The sequence below is a fragment of the Scyliorhinus canicula genome, chromosome 25, assembly GCF_902713615.1.
Source record: "Scyliorhinus canicula chromosome 25, sScyCan1.1, whole genome shotgun sequence".
NCBI lineage: Eukaryota > Metazoa > Chordata > Chondrichthyes > Carcharhiniformes > Scyliorhinidae > Scyliorhinus > Scyliorhinus canicula.
Genome location: NC_052170.1, coordinates 21,537,056 through 21,552,712, shown reverse-complemented (window position 1 = coordinate 21,552,712; position 15,657 = coordinate 21,537,056). Strand labels below are relative to the sequence as shown.

At 49.6% G+C, this 15,657-nt stretch overlaps 1 protein-coding gene across 2 annotated transcripts in view; it reads left to right on the top strand.

The window, feature by feature from the left end:
* atp13a1 (ATPase 13A1) overlaps nucleotides 1-14,210 on the top strand; it is a 78,737-nt gene extending 64,527 nt beyond the window's left edge. The window contains exons 20-26 of one of the 2 annotated variants that reach the window (XR_005458734.1): nucleotides 763-941; nucleotides 2,325-2,439; nucleotides 5,547-5,743; nucleotides 9,302-9,444; nucleotides 11,128-11,234; nucleotides 12,069-12,212; nucleotides 13,827-13,910. Coding sequence is in view for 1 of the 2 variants with exons in the window: in XM_038784656.1 (XP_038640584.1) it covers nucleotides 763-941; nucleotides 2,325-2,439; nucleotides 5,547-5,743; nucleotides 9,302-9,444; nucleotides 11,123-11,234; nucleotides 12,069-12,212; nucleotides 13,827-13,937 (1,001 nt within the window). In the remaining variant the exon portion in view is untranslated. Of the gene's footprint in view, nucleotides 1-762; nucleotides 942-2,324; nucleotides 2,440-5,546; nucleotides 5,744-9,301; nucleotides 9,445-11,122; nucleotides 11,235-12,068; nucleotides 12,213-13,826 lie in introns of both variants that reach the window. The other variant, XM_038784656.1, reaches the window with a different exon arrangement.
* Nucleotides 14,211-15,657: the final 1,447 nt, after the last annotated feature.

Genomic DNA, 15,657 nt, shown 5'->3' with positions numbered 1-15,657 from the left:
ATGTGTATTTTGTGACTGGGGTGCCCTGTCATGGTTCCATTTATTAGACTAACTTAACCGTAATATAAATAAACTAAAGGCTCATTAAAGATTTAGCTAAACAAAAAAAAACTGAACAGTCGTAACCTTCCCTCACTTTTTAAAATTTCTTTTTAACTTCACTCTCTGACGTTTGTGCTCACTCTGCTCTGTCCCAAGGTCCTCCGTGCTCCAGACCACTGGAGTTCTCCGTACAGCGGATCAGCTGCCTCTTGTCCTGTGATCACTGCTTGATTTCCTTTTGTTGTTGAAGTGCTGTCACTAACAAAAAAAAGAGCTGATACAGGCCATTCAAACAATGGAAAAGTTTGATAGGGTTAGTATGGGGCTGGTTTAGCACACTGGGCTAAATCGCTGGCTTTTAAGGCAGGCCAGCAGCACGGTTCAATTCCCGTACCAGCCTCCCCGAACAGGTGCCGGAATGTGGCGACTAGGGGCTTTTCACAGTAACTTCATTGAAGCCTACTCGTGACGATAAGCGATTTTCATTTCATTTCACTAATCTTGGAGCCATAAATGTACGATAATGGCCAATAAATCCAACAAGGGGTTTAGGAGGTGGTACTTTACCCAAAGAATGGCTGGAATGTGGAACTTGCTATCACAGCGAGACCCACACACACACACACACACCCCCCTCCCCGGAGATTTCCCCATCTGCCCTCAGCAACCTTGGTGCTTCCCCACCGTTCAAGCTTTTCAGCGAGTGTCCTGTTGTTTCAGGAGTGGCTTTGCTGGCCAACGCTCCCGAACGGATTCCGGAGAAGAAGAGGAAGTCAAAGGACGCGATAACCGACGGGAAACCTTTTACTTCCAACTCCAGCAGCAACCTGAAACCACACTCTCGGGCAGCGAGGCACCGGTTAATGTCGCAGCGGGAGGAGCAGCTCGCCGTACAAAGGGTGGGTAACACTCGGAGCGTTTACTGGGTCACCTCGACTGGTTAGCCTGGACTCGCTGCTCTTGTTATGTAAACGTATTGTGTTTAGAACTAATTTACTTGAAGCGAAACACGTCTATAAAATAATGATCTACGGTTTGTTATCTCCCAATGGCTGCACGGGGAGTGAGTTCCAATGAGGCACAGGAGGATCTCGGGTGCAGTTCCCAATCTGTGCTCCAGTTAACTGGTTCACTGGACTAGAATTTAATCACCAAGGGGAGAGGGAAAACGAATCAGCCAGGGTCCTGATACCTGATCTCTCTCTTGATGTGCACACACACACACACACACACACACCCCCCCCCCCCCCCCCCCCCCATCCTTAAAAAATAGGTGTTGGGTGTGATGTCTCTGCAGGTGAATACCCTATTGTACATCACTGAAAGGACACTGGAAGACCTGGTTACCACCACATGCGAGGCTGATGCTGTCCAGAAACTGGGTGCTGTGGCCCTGAGGTGGCAGCTCCCTAGGGTTTTCCTCCCCGTTGGGCAGGGTTCAGCTGCTGCTTGGTGGCCGAGCAGGAGCTGGGAATGTGGAAGCTCCGAGGAATGCCCCACCCACCCCCGGGGCCCTGAATATCACTGGGTGCTCCTCACAGATGTAAGCTGAAGCATTCCACTTCCACTCTAGCAGGTGACGAATGATATGGAATATTGTGCGGCTCAATCTCCTGAGAACAACTATTAATTGTATCTCAGCCAGAGTTTTGCTGCCCGAGATCTCCCTGGAAGAAACAGCCAGTCGGCAGTTGGGATTTCCGAGTAATTGATGCAACATCGGCGATCATTGGGAGCGAGGGCTGGAGGCTGTGGCAGCAGAAGTAGAATAAAGAGGTGTACAGATCAGAGTGAAGAGGTCTCAGGATAAAGGAGGCTGCAGGTGGAGGGTGGAGCACGGCTGCGGACTCGGCAATGACCAGCCGACAAATGGACAAGTGATTAATGTGAGATGGAAGGAAGGAACAGAGCTGGAGTTTGGCAAAAGATGGGTAGCCTGAGGGTGCTGAAGGTTTTAGTGGAAGCTGCTGGGTGGGATGGAGTGACCTCGGTAATGGGATCCATGTGGCGTTCAAAGCTCGACCTATATGGTAAGTAATTCCGCACCCTGACCAATTTTCAGATAAACCTGTCCCACCATCTCTGGGTAGTCAAAGCCACGTTGCAGTGATTGGAATCTTTCAAGTTAGCCGAATGTGGATCCACGGGGTGCTTTTCACAGGCTGTCTGCAGTTGGCTGCGGTTCCTGCCCTGGGGTTAACCCACTTACATCATTCTAAGGCCCAGTGATATCAGCAGCCTCTGAATCATTTCTCCGCCCACCATGTGTTCTCTCCCTACAGGAGCGTCTTAACCAGGTACTGAAGGACCTCGAGGAGGATCAGATGCCTGTAATAAAACTGGGAGATGCCAGCATTGCAGCTCCATTTACTTCCAAACTATCATCCATCATGTGCAGTGAGTATTTGTACATAACCCGCCCTCTCTCTGGTGTTCCTTAACCTACATGCTGTATATTGTCATTCTTACACAAATTATCCTCGCCTCAATTAAATGCTACTCTTTCTTCTCAGTCTCCCAGTATTATACAAAGCAGGTTTCTATACTCTGAGCCCAAGACCGGGGACCCACGTTCTAGATGCAGCCAGCCCCAATAGACTGCTTTCTGGTTGCTCTGGCTGTGCATCTTCACTTTTAGCTTTCCCCGCAGCCCTCATGACACACGTGGCGAAAATTTGATGCTTCATTAATACGACCAATTCAAGTTAGCCAAACGTGGATCCACAGGCTGTGCCTTTCACAGGCTGTGTCTGCAGTTGGCTGCGGTTCCTGCCCTGGGGTTAACCCACTTACATTATTCTAAGGCCCAGGTCCTTCTCCATCTCGGGGACATTGAGTGGCAGTGACCTGTGCGTAAGAGTGGATTCCCTCCAGCTCCAAACCCACCCACTGCACTGGTCAACTTTGAGACACATCTACCATTCTCCAAAAACTTCTAGACCCACTTACGGCCTGTTAGTTTCATTTAATTCCTGTGTATAACCTGGTGCCTCCAGCGAGCATATATGGACTGTTCTCCTTCTACCTTTATCCAGATACTTTAATAATGTTGGTGAGGAGTAATGGCTTGAGTTTAAGAGCCGTGGGGTTATGCTGCAACTGTACATGACCCTGGTGAGACCACACTTGGAGTATTGTGTGCAGTTCTGGTCACCTCACTATAGGAGGGATGTGGAAGCATTGGAAAGGGTGCAAAGGATATTTACCAGGATGCTGCCTGGTTTGGAGGGTAGGTCTTCTGAGGAAAGTTTGAGGGAGCTAGGGCTTTTCTCTTTGGAGTGAAGGAGGGTGAGAGGTGACTTAATAGAGGTTTATAAGATGTCGAGGGGGATAGATAGAGTGGATGTTCAGAGACTATTTCGTCAGGTGGATGTAGCTGTTACAAGGGGCATAACTATCAGGTTCAGGGTGGGAGATATAGGAGAGATGTCCGAGGTAGGTTCTTTACTCAGAGAGTGGTTAGGGTGTGGAATGGACTGCCTGCTGTGATATGGAGTCGGACACTTTAGGAACTTTCAAGCAGTTATTGGATAGGCACATGGAGCACACCAGAATGACGGGGAGTGGGATAGCTTGATCTTGGTTTCAGACGATGCTCGGCACAACATTGAGGGCCGAAGGGCCTGTTCTGTGCTGTACTGTTCTATGTTGTAACACCGATTGCTGTGGAACTCCGCTAGTGTTTGGACCCCACCGATGGTATCCACTCCGCTTTCTGCCGGTGTGAATACAATATTCGGTCCAATCTGAAACCTCCCTACCTGTCCCACAAGACACTGCCTTGCTTAGCAGTTTTTTTGTGCGATAGTCAATCAATCTCTTTCAAAGTTAAGCCACACGCTATCTGTAGGACTTCCATTGTCCATCGGGGCCGGTGGGGTGGGTGGTGGTGAAGGGGCTCTTTTTCTCTCCTCTCCCCGGTCAGATTTTCCGTTCGCCCCTGTGAGGTGGGGTAGGGTGTTGGAGGCATTGAGAACGATGGTGGGGTTGGATTCTGACGTTACAGCTCGGAACAGAAAAGGCTGGCGAGTGGATACTGCCAGACCTAAGAAGCTGACTCAGTGTGGTGTTAATGAAGGATTTGGAGCAGGGGCATTTGATACACAAGTCATTATGGCACTGAAGGAGACCTTTCGGCCCATCAAATCCATATTGGCTCTATAGAGCAGTCCAATCAGTCCCACTCCCACACTCTATTCCTGTAAACCTGCAAGTTTATTCCCATTGTGTGCCTCCAATTTCCCTTTGAAATCATTAATCCATCTTACATAGAACATAGAAAAATATAGCACAGAACAGGCCATTCGGCCCACAACGTTGTGCCAAACTTTTGTCCTAGATTAAGAACAAATTAATCTACACCCCATCATTCTACCCTTCTACTGCACTCGGAGGCAGCAAGTTCCAGATCGTTACCACTTACTGGGTTTAAAAGAAAGGTCACCTCATCCTGCATCTCTTACCCAAAACCTTTAATCTGCCCCCCCTCTTCCCCCCCCCCCCCCCCCTCGCCCTTGTACCATCAGTTAATGGGACCAGATTTTCTCTGCCCACCTTATCTAAACCTGTCTTAATCTTGTCCACCTCTATCAGATTTCCCCGCCACTCTCCTCGATCCAGAGAGATCAACCGCAGCGTCTCCAACCTAAACTTGTGGCGGAATTCCTTCATCCCGGAACCATTCCAGTAAATCTCCTCTGTCAAGGCCGTCACATCCTTCCCAAAGATTGAAAGCAATGCATTATTCCCAGCACCAGGCGATCAAATAGAATGCCAAGTTGGGTTGGACCGTTTTCCGTCAATCAGCCAGGCTGGCCAAGTGGGCAGGCCCATGGCGGATACAGTTCAATGTGCAGAAATGTGAAGTGACACAGTCTGGAAGAATGAGGACCAGCAACATGAACTAAATGGTCCAATTGTAACGGTGCAGTGCGTGAAAAGAAAGACCTGATGGTACAGGTACACAAACCCTCGGAAGGAAAGGTTGAGAGTGCCATTTAAAATCGCATTGGCATCCCGGGCTTTAGAAGTAGTCACAGAGGACAAAAACAAGGAAGCTGTGTGAACCCTTTATAAATCACTGCCTGGCCTCAGCCTGGGGCATTGTGTCCAACTCTGGGCACTACACTTTAGGAGGGAGGAGATTGGTCAGAACGATATCAGGGATACAAAAAGTGCTGGAAAAGCTCAGCAGGACAGGTATGGCAACCCCTCAACCAATCAACTCGACAACCAATCAGTACCCTTGCCTCATGCAGTATAGATTGCTGCTCTCTTTGAAATTTGGTATTCTTGCACCGGACCTGATGAGTGCAAGATGCAAAGCTTTGACAGTCTGTCTCTGTCAGGAATACTCGATTCTGAACTGCCAAGCATCTATATATTTCAGACTTAACGAAGATTTTTTCCTTTCTCTTCCCCCCCCCCCCCCCCCCCCCCCCCCCCCCCCCCCCCGCCCGTGTCTCTCTCTCTCTCTCTCTCTCTCTCTCTCTCTCTCTCCACAGTATGTTACGTGATCAAACAAGGCCGTTGCACATTAGTAACCACGCTGCAGATGTTTAAGATTCTGGCCCTGAATGCGCTGATCCTTGCTTACAGCCAGAGCGTGTTGTACCTGGAGGGAGTTAAGTTCAGCGACTTCCAGGCCACGTTGCAGGGGTTACTTCTCGCTGGTTGCTTCCTCTTCATCTCCAGATCCAAGGTAATATAATGTGTATTTAACATTTGTGAATGTGTACTTCAGCCATTGCCTTCTGCGTGGGCTGTCTCTTGTAGACTTCAGTGAAAACTTAAATGCGACCAGTTGTGATGGCCACATACCAGCCACCGTTACTCTGATTCATCTAAACACAGTATCTCGCCTTCTCTGGTTTGACAGAGGGGCAAGAGGGAATATGAATCATTTCTGTTCAACCAATCAAATGGAGGGAAGTTTGCCTCCTAATAACCTGATGCCGGCAGTGCCCGAGACTCACCATGGGCTAATCTGCAATAGGCGAGTAACCCAGGAGAGATTAAGAAGCAGTGATCTAATCAACTGAACATCAGACTTGGTAACCGCCATCCAATCACACTCCCTCAGAAACCGCTCAACAGAGTTGTATATCAGACAAGGGATCCACGGAACATGAAAATGAAATGAAAATGAAAATCGCTTATTGTCACGAGTAGGCTTCAATGAAGTTATTGCGAAAAGCCCCTAGTCGCCACATTCCGGCGCCTGTTCAGGGAGGCTGGTACGGGAATTGAACCGTGCTGCTGGCCTGCCTTGGTCTGCTTTAAAAGCCAGCGATTTAGCCCAGTGTGCTAAACCAGCCCCACGTGTGTATGTGTGTGTGTGTGTGTGTGTGTGTATACAGTCAGAGGGCTTCCCTGACCTGTGGGGCTCGGTGTGGGCACTGGAAGCACTTGCTGAAGGAGACTGGCATTTGGCCAAAGAGGTTTGGGGCCCGTGAGGCTTGAGGTCAGACTGAAGATGCTTGTCAAACTCTGTGTGCTTCCGGAATGGTCAGGAAGGGTTTACCACTTGTATCTCATCAATGGTTTGTGGGCATGTCAAAGAGCTGGTCTGTGGTTTCCTTCTTGGCCCCAGTCACATTGTCATTCAATGTGTCTCTATCTTTATTCAGCGTGTCTCTATCTCCTTGGGTGATTTGTGCCTCTGCCTCTTTAGTCTGCCTATCTGTTTCTCCCTCCTACATGGCTCTCTTCTCTACCCATTCCCCCACCCAGTCTCCCCTCTCTAACTTCACCCCTCTTCTTGCTTTCTCCTTACTCAGGCTCTCTCTCTAAGATGGTAGTGGAAATGTTCGCCTTTTTGTTTTTGCAACAGTCTCTTCCTCTGCTCTGTATTTCTGTTTGGGGAGCTCAGGCCTTGGCTTGGTCAGGCTGCCTTGGTGAGTAAAGGCAGTGAATCAATAGATGGGATTCTCCCCACTTGCCTGGACGAGAGCAGCTCTGACATCACTTGAGACGCTCAACGCCATCCAGGACAAAGCAGCCAACTTGCTCAGCGCCCCATCCAGCACCTTCCATATTCATTCCCTCCACCACCGATGCACAGTGCCATCTACAAGATGCACTGCAGCAACTCGCCAAGGCTCCTTCCATAGCATCTTCCAAACTCGCAATCTCTACCACAGAGGACTGGGACACCAAATGTAGTGGAGCGCCACCTCGTGCAATCCCCCCCCCCTCCCCCTCAGCCGCACACCGGCCTGACTCAGAACTATAGGAGCGATTCTACGGTCGTGTTGTACCCAGCACAAATCCCGCTGTGTTGGGAGAATTCTGGAAGAAGCCTGAACCGGGATTTGCACCGAGTGCCAGCAGTTTGCTCCTGGCCTGCTCCGGTTCACGCCCTCGCTGGCCGCGAACCAGATTAGCATATCTAAATCCTCGGTTATATATATGCAGGATCGGTTTTTACACCTGATTTTCCCGGCTCCTGCAATTGACCCACCCGCGGCGCAACGTGAAGCTGGCGGGAATCACGCGATGGTCACACTGGGGGCCTCCGAGACAGGATGGAGGGGGCCTGAAAGGGGTAAAAGCATTTGGCGACCCCATTGCGGGGTGCCACACACCGAGGGCGGGTGGGGGGTATCTGTCAGCCTACTGAGATCATGGCGCCCGGATCGCTGAGGAGCTGAACCATCTGGCGTTTTTGGGTCCCGCACACCTCATTAACAGAGCAGTTCACCCCAGCCGTCAAGTGTGAGTGGATCGAGATCACATCACACCACCTGGCAGGAATCGCACCTCGTCTTCCACCGGCTACCACACTTTGGAAATCTTCTGGGAGAATTGGGCCCTATATCTTTTATATATTTTCTTACTATATTGGAGGGAAACAGGGACGTAGAGGCGATATCAATGGATTAATAATCCAGAGGCTCACTTTCTGGGGTTCAAATCCCACCACGACAGCTAGTGGAATTTAAATTTCATTGAGAAATGAAGTTTGAAGTTGAAAGTGAGTCTCAGTAATGGTGACCTGGAAGCTAATGTCGGTTGTTGCAAACACCCATCTGGTTCACTAATGCTCCTTTAGGGAAGGAAATTTGCCGTCCTTACCGGGTCTGGCCTACATGTGACTCCAGACCCACAGCAATGTGGTTGACTCGCAACTGCCCCTCTGAAATGGCTGAGCCAGACACTCAGTTCAAGGGCAATTAGGGATGGGCAACAAATGAGGGCCACATCCCATGAAAGCAGTTTTTAAAAAAATAGTCGTTCCTTCACTGTCGCTGGGTCAAACTCCTGGAACTCTGTCCTTAATGACATATACCATCATAGTTTCACCGCACAGAGAGGCCCTTCGGCCCATTGTGCTGCACTCCGGCCACCAAACTCCTATCCATTCTAATCCCATCTTCCAGCACTTGGCCTGTAGCCTTGTCTGCTTTGGCGTTTCAAATGCTCATCTAAATATTTAAATGTTATGAGGGTTCCTGCCTCTACCACCCTCTAAATTCTATCCTCAAATCTCCTGCCCTCACCTTAAACCTATGCTCCCTGGTCATTGACCCCTCGACAAAGGGGAAATGCTCCTTCCCATCTACACTGGGTGTATCTACACCACATGTATTGCAGCGGTTCAAAAAGGCAGCTGACCACCACCACCTTCTCGGGCTATTAGGGATGGGCAACACATGCTGGCCCAGCCAGTGACGCCTACACCCCATGAATGAATAATAAAAAAGAAAGATTGTCGCCCCAAAAGGTGTCAAAGCTGAGCCACTGACCCCACACAGCACAACCTACCATGGCCAACACACTCCCTGTATGTGCCATCACCACGTCAGACCTGATGGGTTAGCGGCGGTCGCTGCAAGTTTATCAAGTGATAATCTAGTCAGTGACCCATAAATGAATGAGAACCTTTGCAGCAGTAGTGTACGATGTGCAGTGGCTGTCCTGGCCAAGCAAATAGTGTTGCGTTGGTCAGGAAAGTCCTGGCTTTAATCCATGGCCTTGGTGTCCATTGGTTTTGGTTGCTGTGGTGGGGATGGATTGCTCCATGTTCCTGCCTCCTAACCATTACCGACTCGAATCAAAAGACTTTGATGTGTTTGCCCAGCGGATGTAGTGTTGGACCCGGCAGTTTCCCAGTTCAGATAGGGTGAGCGGCTGTTTGGGTGTGTGAACCGAGGGTATCCAGATGCTGCGGACCCATTGAGGGAGGGATGGGGCAGTATGACATCTGGTCTTGGTCTTCTGATAACCCAAACTCCTCGTTCTGTTGACTTTCCTGCAGCCACTGAAGACCCTGTCGAAGGTGCGCCCACTGCCAAACATATTCAACCTGTACACGATTCTCACCGTACTGCTTCAGTTTGCTGTCCATTTCGCCAGCTTAGTTTACCTGTACAAGGCGGCACAGAAATATTCCTCCTCCAGGTGAGACCCTCATTGTGTTTTTTCTTGTCTCCTGGTTCCACCCGGGGAACGGTGCAGAGCACAAATATACTTCTATCATTCCCCAATGTGTCTGTAAAAGTAAGGTACTTTTCCAGTGTTGGACGCCACAACAATTTAGTCACCCAATTTCAGTGTCGAATAAAGAAAAGGCCTGCATTTGTGTAGCGCCTTCCATAACCGCTATCACTGAAGTCGAGAGTGTAGTTCCCTGTAATGTACCGATTTGGGTTGAGGCTGTCCGAGGCTTGTGGAAAAACTAATCTTTCTCCGCACCCAGTTTCCGATAACCAGCATAATCTAATTGATTTGGCGTGTTTTGTCCTTTTAATCGCCCAGTAAGTGCGATGCCGCTGGAGCCAAGGCTCGCGTCTGCTCCGTCATTTAATGAGATCATGATTGAGATGAGGAGAAATTACTTCACTGAAAAGATTGTGAATCTTTGGAATTCTCCACCCCAGGGGGCTGTGAATGCTCCATCGTTGAATGTATTTAAAACTGGGATAGACAGATTGTTGGTCTCTTGGGGAACTCGGGGATGTGGGGAGAGGGTGGGGAAATGGAGTTAAACCCAAATCAGCCATTTGTATTGAATGGCGGAGCAGGCTCAATGGGCCATGTGGTTTACGCCTCCTTCTTAGGTTCTTGTATTCATGTCCTCATGTCGACTAGCACAAGCTAACTGGGCTGGAATTGTCGGGGGGGTGGTGGTCAGGGAAGGTTATGAGCATTTACAACCTCTGGGCCACAGAGGGGGAAAGGTTGTTGGGGCTCCAATTCAGTCTTTCCGCTTTAACATTTGTCCAGGTGGATACTGGGATTGGGGTCAGTTGTGATGCCTTCCATTGTCAACTTGCTCAACCAACACTCCATAAAACATTGGAGCAGGTCGGCCATTCGGCCCACGTCTGCTCCGTCATTCAATAAGAGCATGACTGATGTGATAATCCTCGACCCCACTCTCAGCATCGGCCCTGTCAAACCCCTGAGAATCCAATATGTCTCAATAAGGTCGCCTCTCTCATTCTAAACTCCAATGAGTACAGGCTCAACCTCTCCTCATAAGAAAATCCCTCCATACCCGGGATCAACCTCGTCAACCTTCTCTGTTCTGCCTCCAATGCTCGCATATCTTTCCTTAGATAAGGAAAACTGTTCACAATATTCCAGGTGTGGCCTTGTGTAGTTTGAGCAGGATTTCCCTATTTTTAGACTCTATTCCCTTTGAAATAAAGGCCAACATGCCAATGGCCTTCCCTGTCAGCCGCTGAACTTGCACGCGAGCTTGTGATTGATGCAAGAGGACCCCCGAAAACCCTCCCAGCTGAGACTTTCTGCAGTCTTTCTCCATTTAAATAATATTCCGCTCCCCTGACAGGAAGCCGTCCACCACCACAGTACTGTCTCCCAGTGAGGGTTTGCAGTATCTGGAGAGGAAGGTGTAACGTTTTGACGTTGCTGAATAAATGGCTCACTATTCAGTTCCACTGGGTATGTACTTACAGAACCAACATGTGTTGCAGCCAGTAAGTTACCTGTGAGCTGCTGAGGCACAGAGGCTGATTTACCTTTAATAAGAGGTTTGGAATGTGATATTGGAATATTACGGCTCCCGTGGTTTGTGTTTTGATTTTACCGCCAGCCTTGTTTCCTTTTCCAGCACAGAGGGGTTTGTGGATTTGTACAAAGAGTTTGAGCCCAGCCTGGTAAACAGCACTGTGTACATCATGTCCATGTCAATGCAGATGGCCACTTTCGCCATTAATTACAAGGTAAGAGGGCGGATTAGTGTACACCAGCTGGGAACTGACCGACTGAGCGGCACAGTGGTTAGCACTGCTGCCTTACAGCGCCAGGCTACCTGGGTTCGATTCCTGCCTTGGGTCACCGTCTGTGTGGAGTTCGCCCGTGTGTGCGTGGGTTTTCAGTGCAAAGATGCGCAGGTTAGGCCGATTGGCCCTAATAAATTGCCCCTTGGTGTCCAGAAATGTATGGGTTAGGTTACGGGGATAGGGTGGGGTGCGCTGGGGAGTGGGCTTGACAGAGTGCTCTTTCGGAAGGGTGGGTGCAGACTCCTGCACTGTACGGGGATTATCTATAGGGCAGCACGCACGGTGGTGCAGTCGTTAGCACTGCTGCCTCACAGCGCCGAGGTCCCAGGTTCGATCCCAGCTCTGGGTCACTGCACATTCTCTCCGTGTTTGCGTGAGCTTCGCCCCCCCACAACCCAACGTGTGCAGTTTAGGTGGATTGGCCATGCTAAATTGCCCCTTAATTGGAAAAACTGAATTGGGTACTCTAAATTCATTTCATTTTCATTTTTCATTTCAAATTTATAAAAAGTATTTCTATGTATGACCCGGGTGGAATCGTCACTAGCCTTTAATCATTGATTGCCGTGCTGGTCACTACACTGCCTCCTAGCTGCGGTGCCAGTAATGGCCTTTAAGTTACTGAGGCAGATTCAATTCTAGATTTGTGTTGGATCGTGAGACAGTTTAATTACCACTTTAATCTTTTCACCCTATACAGACGGTTCGGAGGGTATGAAAGGCTGTTTTGAAACACCCCCTGGTTCTAAGCTGGGCCTTGTGTTATGTTTTCAGGGTCATCCGTTTATGGAGAGCCTGCGGGAGAACAAGCCCTTGCTGTGGAGCATTGTGATTTCAGGCCTCGCTATTTTGGGATTGCTGACTGGCTCGTCTGCAGAGTTCAACGAACAGTTTGGGCTGGTGGAAATCCCAACAGAGGTACTGACCGGAAGTCCGCTGACTCCGAATCTCTCGGATGGAGGCAGCACCGTTTGATCTTGAACGGGGGGCGGGGGGGGGGAAGGAAAGCTGATTCTTCCCCCCCCCCCCCAATTCTGAGGATAGAATTGTGATATAAATGGCTGAAGAGGGGTTGGTTTTGACTGGGGCAACGATGCTGGAGCCAAGAGGATTAATTCTGACTAGGAGAAGAGGTAGTGTGAACTAAAGTGGACGTAAGAGGGAGGGGAGTGATTTTCGGAGACTTTGAGCAATCTGCAAGTGGTGTTAAGGAGTAACGAGAGCAGGGGCTCATTGCGACTTGAGAAATAACGGGATTGTTTTTCCCAGAAGGAACAGAGAATGTTTTCCCACAAGGAAAAATTAGTCTGCAGCATTTAAAAGTCAATATTAGAAAGGGAAATAGTGTCACGGAAGTTGGGCTCAGCAGCAGTTTAGCGGCAGCACAGCGAGATGGTCTGTGTAACCACCCCCCCCGTGCTGCAGTTTCCTGGCTTTCTAACCTGCCGTGCGTTTCCAGCCCCCTCTGCCTTTAGCTCAGTCGTCCGACTTTCACGTTTTCTCTCTAGCCCTGCCTGGGATCTGCAGCAGCTCCCTTCAGAGCTGCTTTGTGCTTAAAAACCATACAGCAGTTGTCAAGCACATTGAATTTCTCCCAATCCCAGCCCTTGCCGCGTGTTCACCATACCCTCTGACCTTCCCCTCTCTGAGGTTGAGCGTGATGTTCTCTGCAAAGGACTCAGCTTTGTACCCTTGGGTCCCCACCTCAGTGAATTCCAGGCTCGACACGATGTTGAACTTCTTTCGTCACCTTCGTCTCCGTGCCCACTTCTTTGGGCAAGAACCCCGCCCCTTTCCACTGATCCTTTCATGTGCCTCCAAGTGGACCCCCCCCCCCCCCCCCCCGGGACAATTACTTGTCCTTTATCTTTTCATTGAGAACTGTCGACAGGACATTGGCTGTCTTAATTTTTCTGCCCCCCTCACCCATTCCAACCTCTCTCCTTCTGAAATGGTATCTGTGGCCATTAGCACCCAGTTTCCCTGGGCTTCTGTGACTATGACTCATCTTTCATTCTCACTCCACAGTATAAATATTTCCCACTCTCTCTGTCTGTTAGCTTTGACAAAGAGTCATCGGACTGGAAACGTTCGCTCTTTTCTCTGCCTACAGATGCTGCCAGACTTGCTGAGAATTTCCAGCATTTTCCCTTTCGTGTCAAGCACATTGAGTTCAGGCAAACGGCACCAGGGGCAGCAGAGAGGTCAACACCGCTTTTGACCCTGTGTTGCCTGCGACCCAGCAGTCCTCTGTTGTGGCACACTGCAGTGGATAAGAGAAGGGTGTAAATCAGTCAGCGTCAATCGGTGGGTCCCTGCTGGAAAGTTGCCAATCAAAGTTGATTGTGGTGCACACTATAGTCGAATGCCTGCAGGCACCTTGCTGTGGCTGACTATATTCTGTGAAAGTACCCACTGGGATCGACTAGAGGGGCGATCAGCACTAGGAGAGACATGTAACATTTAAGCCAGAGCTGTTGGGAAACAGAATTGGGCAAAGAGCCAAGATTAATTCTTCTTTCTCTGCTGCAGCTGAAGGTGGTGATTGGCGAGGTGCTCGTGGCCGACTTCCTGGTGGCACTTGGGCTGGACCGAATGCTTCAGGCGTTGCTGGGGAGCAGCAGACTTCACGTGCCTTCCTGATGGCGGAGCTGGCAGGCTGACCAGTCCTTTCTCTGCTCTGTGCTAGCCCACAGCTGGCTTGTTGCCCCAGTGAGAGATTTCAGGGCGAGGGGGTGGGGGGCTCAGTGCCAAGCCACTCCCCCCTCCACCCCCGCACCGATGGACTTTTAACTCGCCAACTGTTTTCGTAGATGGTTTTTGATATAAAAACAAAATCAACTGGTATTTTCATACCCCCCAAAAAAAAAGAATTCTGGATGAGGAAAAAATGAAATAAATCCATGTACAGTTTGAGTGTTTGTGAATTCAGCCACTCGCCGCCGCCCCCCCCCCCCCCCCCCCCCACATCTCTTTGCTTATTATGGAATATGAAATCTTCATCACCGCTGCCCGATTTAGTTTTGTAAACTAACCACCAAGACTTGTGTCTTCACTTGATTTAATTTAATTACCTCGGAGGTGAAGGTTTTCCTCATGTACTTCATCTGTTGGCCAGTCTCTGCTCTGCAGGAGGTGGGTGGGTGAATTCCTGTTACCCTCCAGTCAGTTAGCTGTGTTTCTCCAACTCTGGGCATTCCCCCCCCCCCCCCCCCCCCCCCCCACCACCACTGGCAGGCAGGCCGTCAGCTGTGGAATTCTCTCCTCACTTGCACTCCTGAAAACGTGCCCCTTGCATCAACAATGTTGTGATGTCTGTTCGACCCTGGCACACCCTAGTCCTCTTGCACTCCCTATTATCCCTCTCACCGACCCTCTGCCGTGGCTCCTGTAACACAGACCAGTGAGCGCAGTGAACCAAATCCTTTCACAGTGGAGTGACGTCACTCCTCAACTTGGAGGTTCTACAGCTGCTGATGCGCATGCTGTGGGTGAGTCTTCAAAATCAGCTGGACTGAAAAGATCAGTTCTGCCCACCCCCAACACACACACACCTGCACTCAGTGAAACTGTGTCTTTACTTTTGCTGAACTATTTCCATAGTTTCTTTGCACCACTTCAGAACCATCCTCATGTAATACGGGAAACGGGACTGCCAAATTATGCATGGCAAGATCCCACAAACTGCAATGTGCTACTTGACCCCAGTTTTACTGGATGTTGGTTAAAGAAATCTCCCCAATCAAGGTTCATTTACAGCTCCTGCACTAAAATGTCTCTAATCAAAGTCCCAAATTATATCCTTTGTCCTCTACATTTCTGCAACCTTTGACAATAGTTAATCAGGTCATCTTCCTCCCCGAATGTCTCTGCTCTGTTGCCCAATTGGATGGGAGCGCCTCACCTGCTTCCACTCTTGTCTATCTGACGGTAACCAGACAATCTGAAGTGCCCGAATCCTCTTCTGTGTGCTTCTCCTTCTCATCGAAAGATATGGTGTCAGGTTCCACATGTATGGTGCCAACACCCAACTCAACCTCACCACCAACTTCCCTCGATGACTCCCCAGCCAGATTATTCAGTTCTGGATGAGTGACAATTTCCTCTTGAAAGGTGCTATATAAATAAATGTGAGTTTAACCAGAGTTATGACTATTTCATTGCCCTCCTGGCTAGATTCCTGTCCTCCACCTTCCATAAGCTTCAGCTCATCTAAATCTTCACTCCGTGCATCCTCACCCATTCAACACTGACCTTCATGCCTCTCGGGCCCCCACTGAAACCTCAAATTCAAATCCCATCTATACTGGGCCCCTTTCTCTCTCTCTCTCTCTCTCTCTCTAACCTCCAGTCCTCCAAGAAT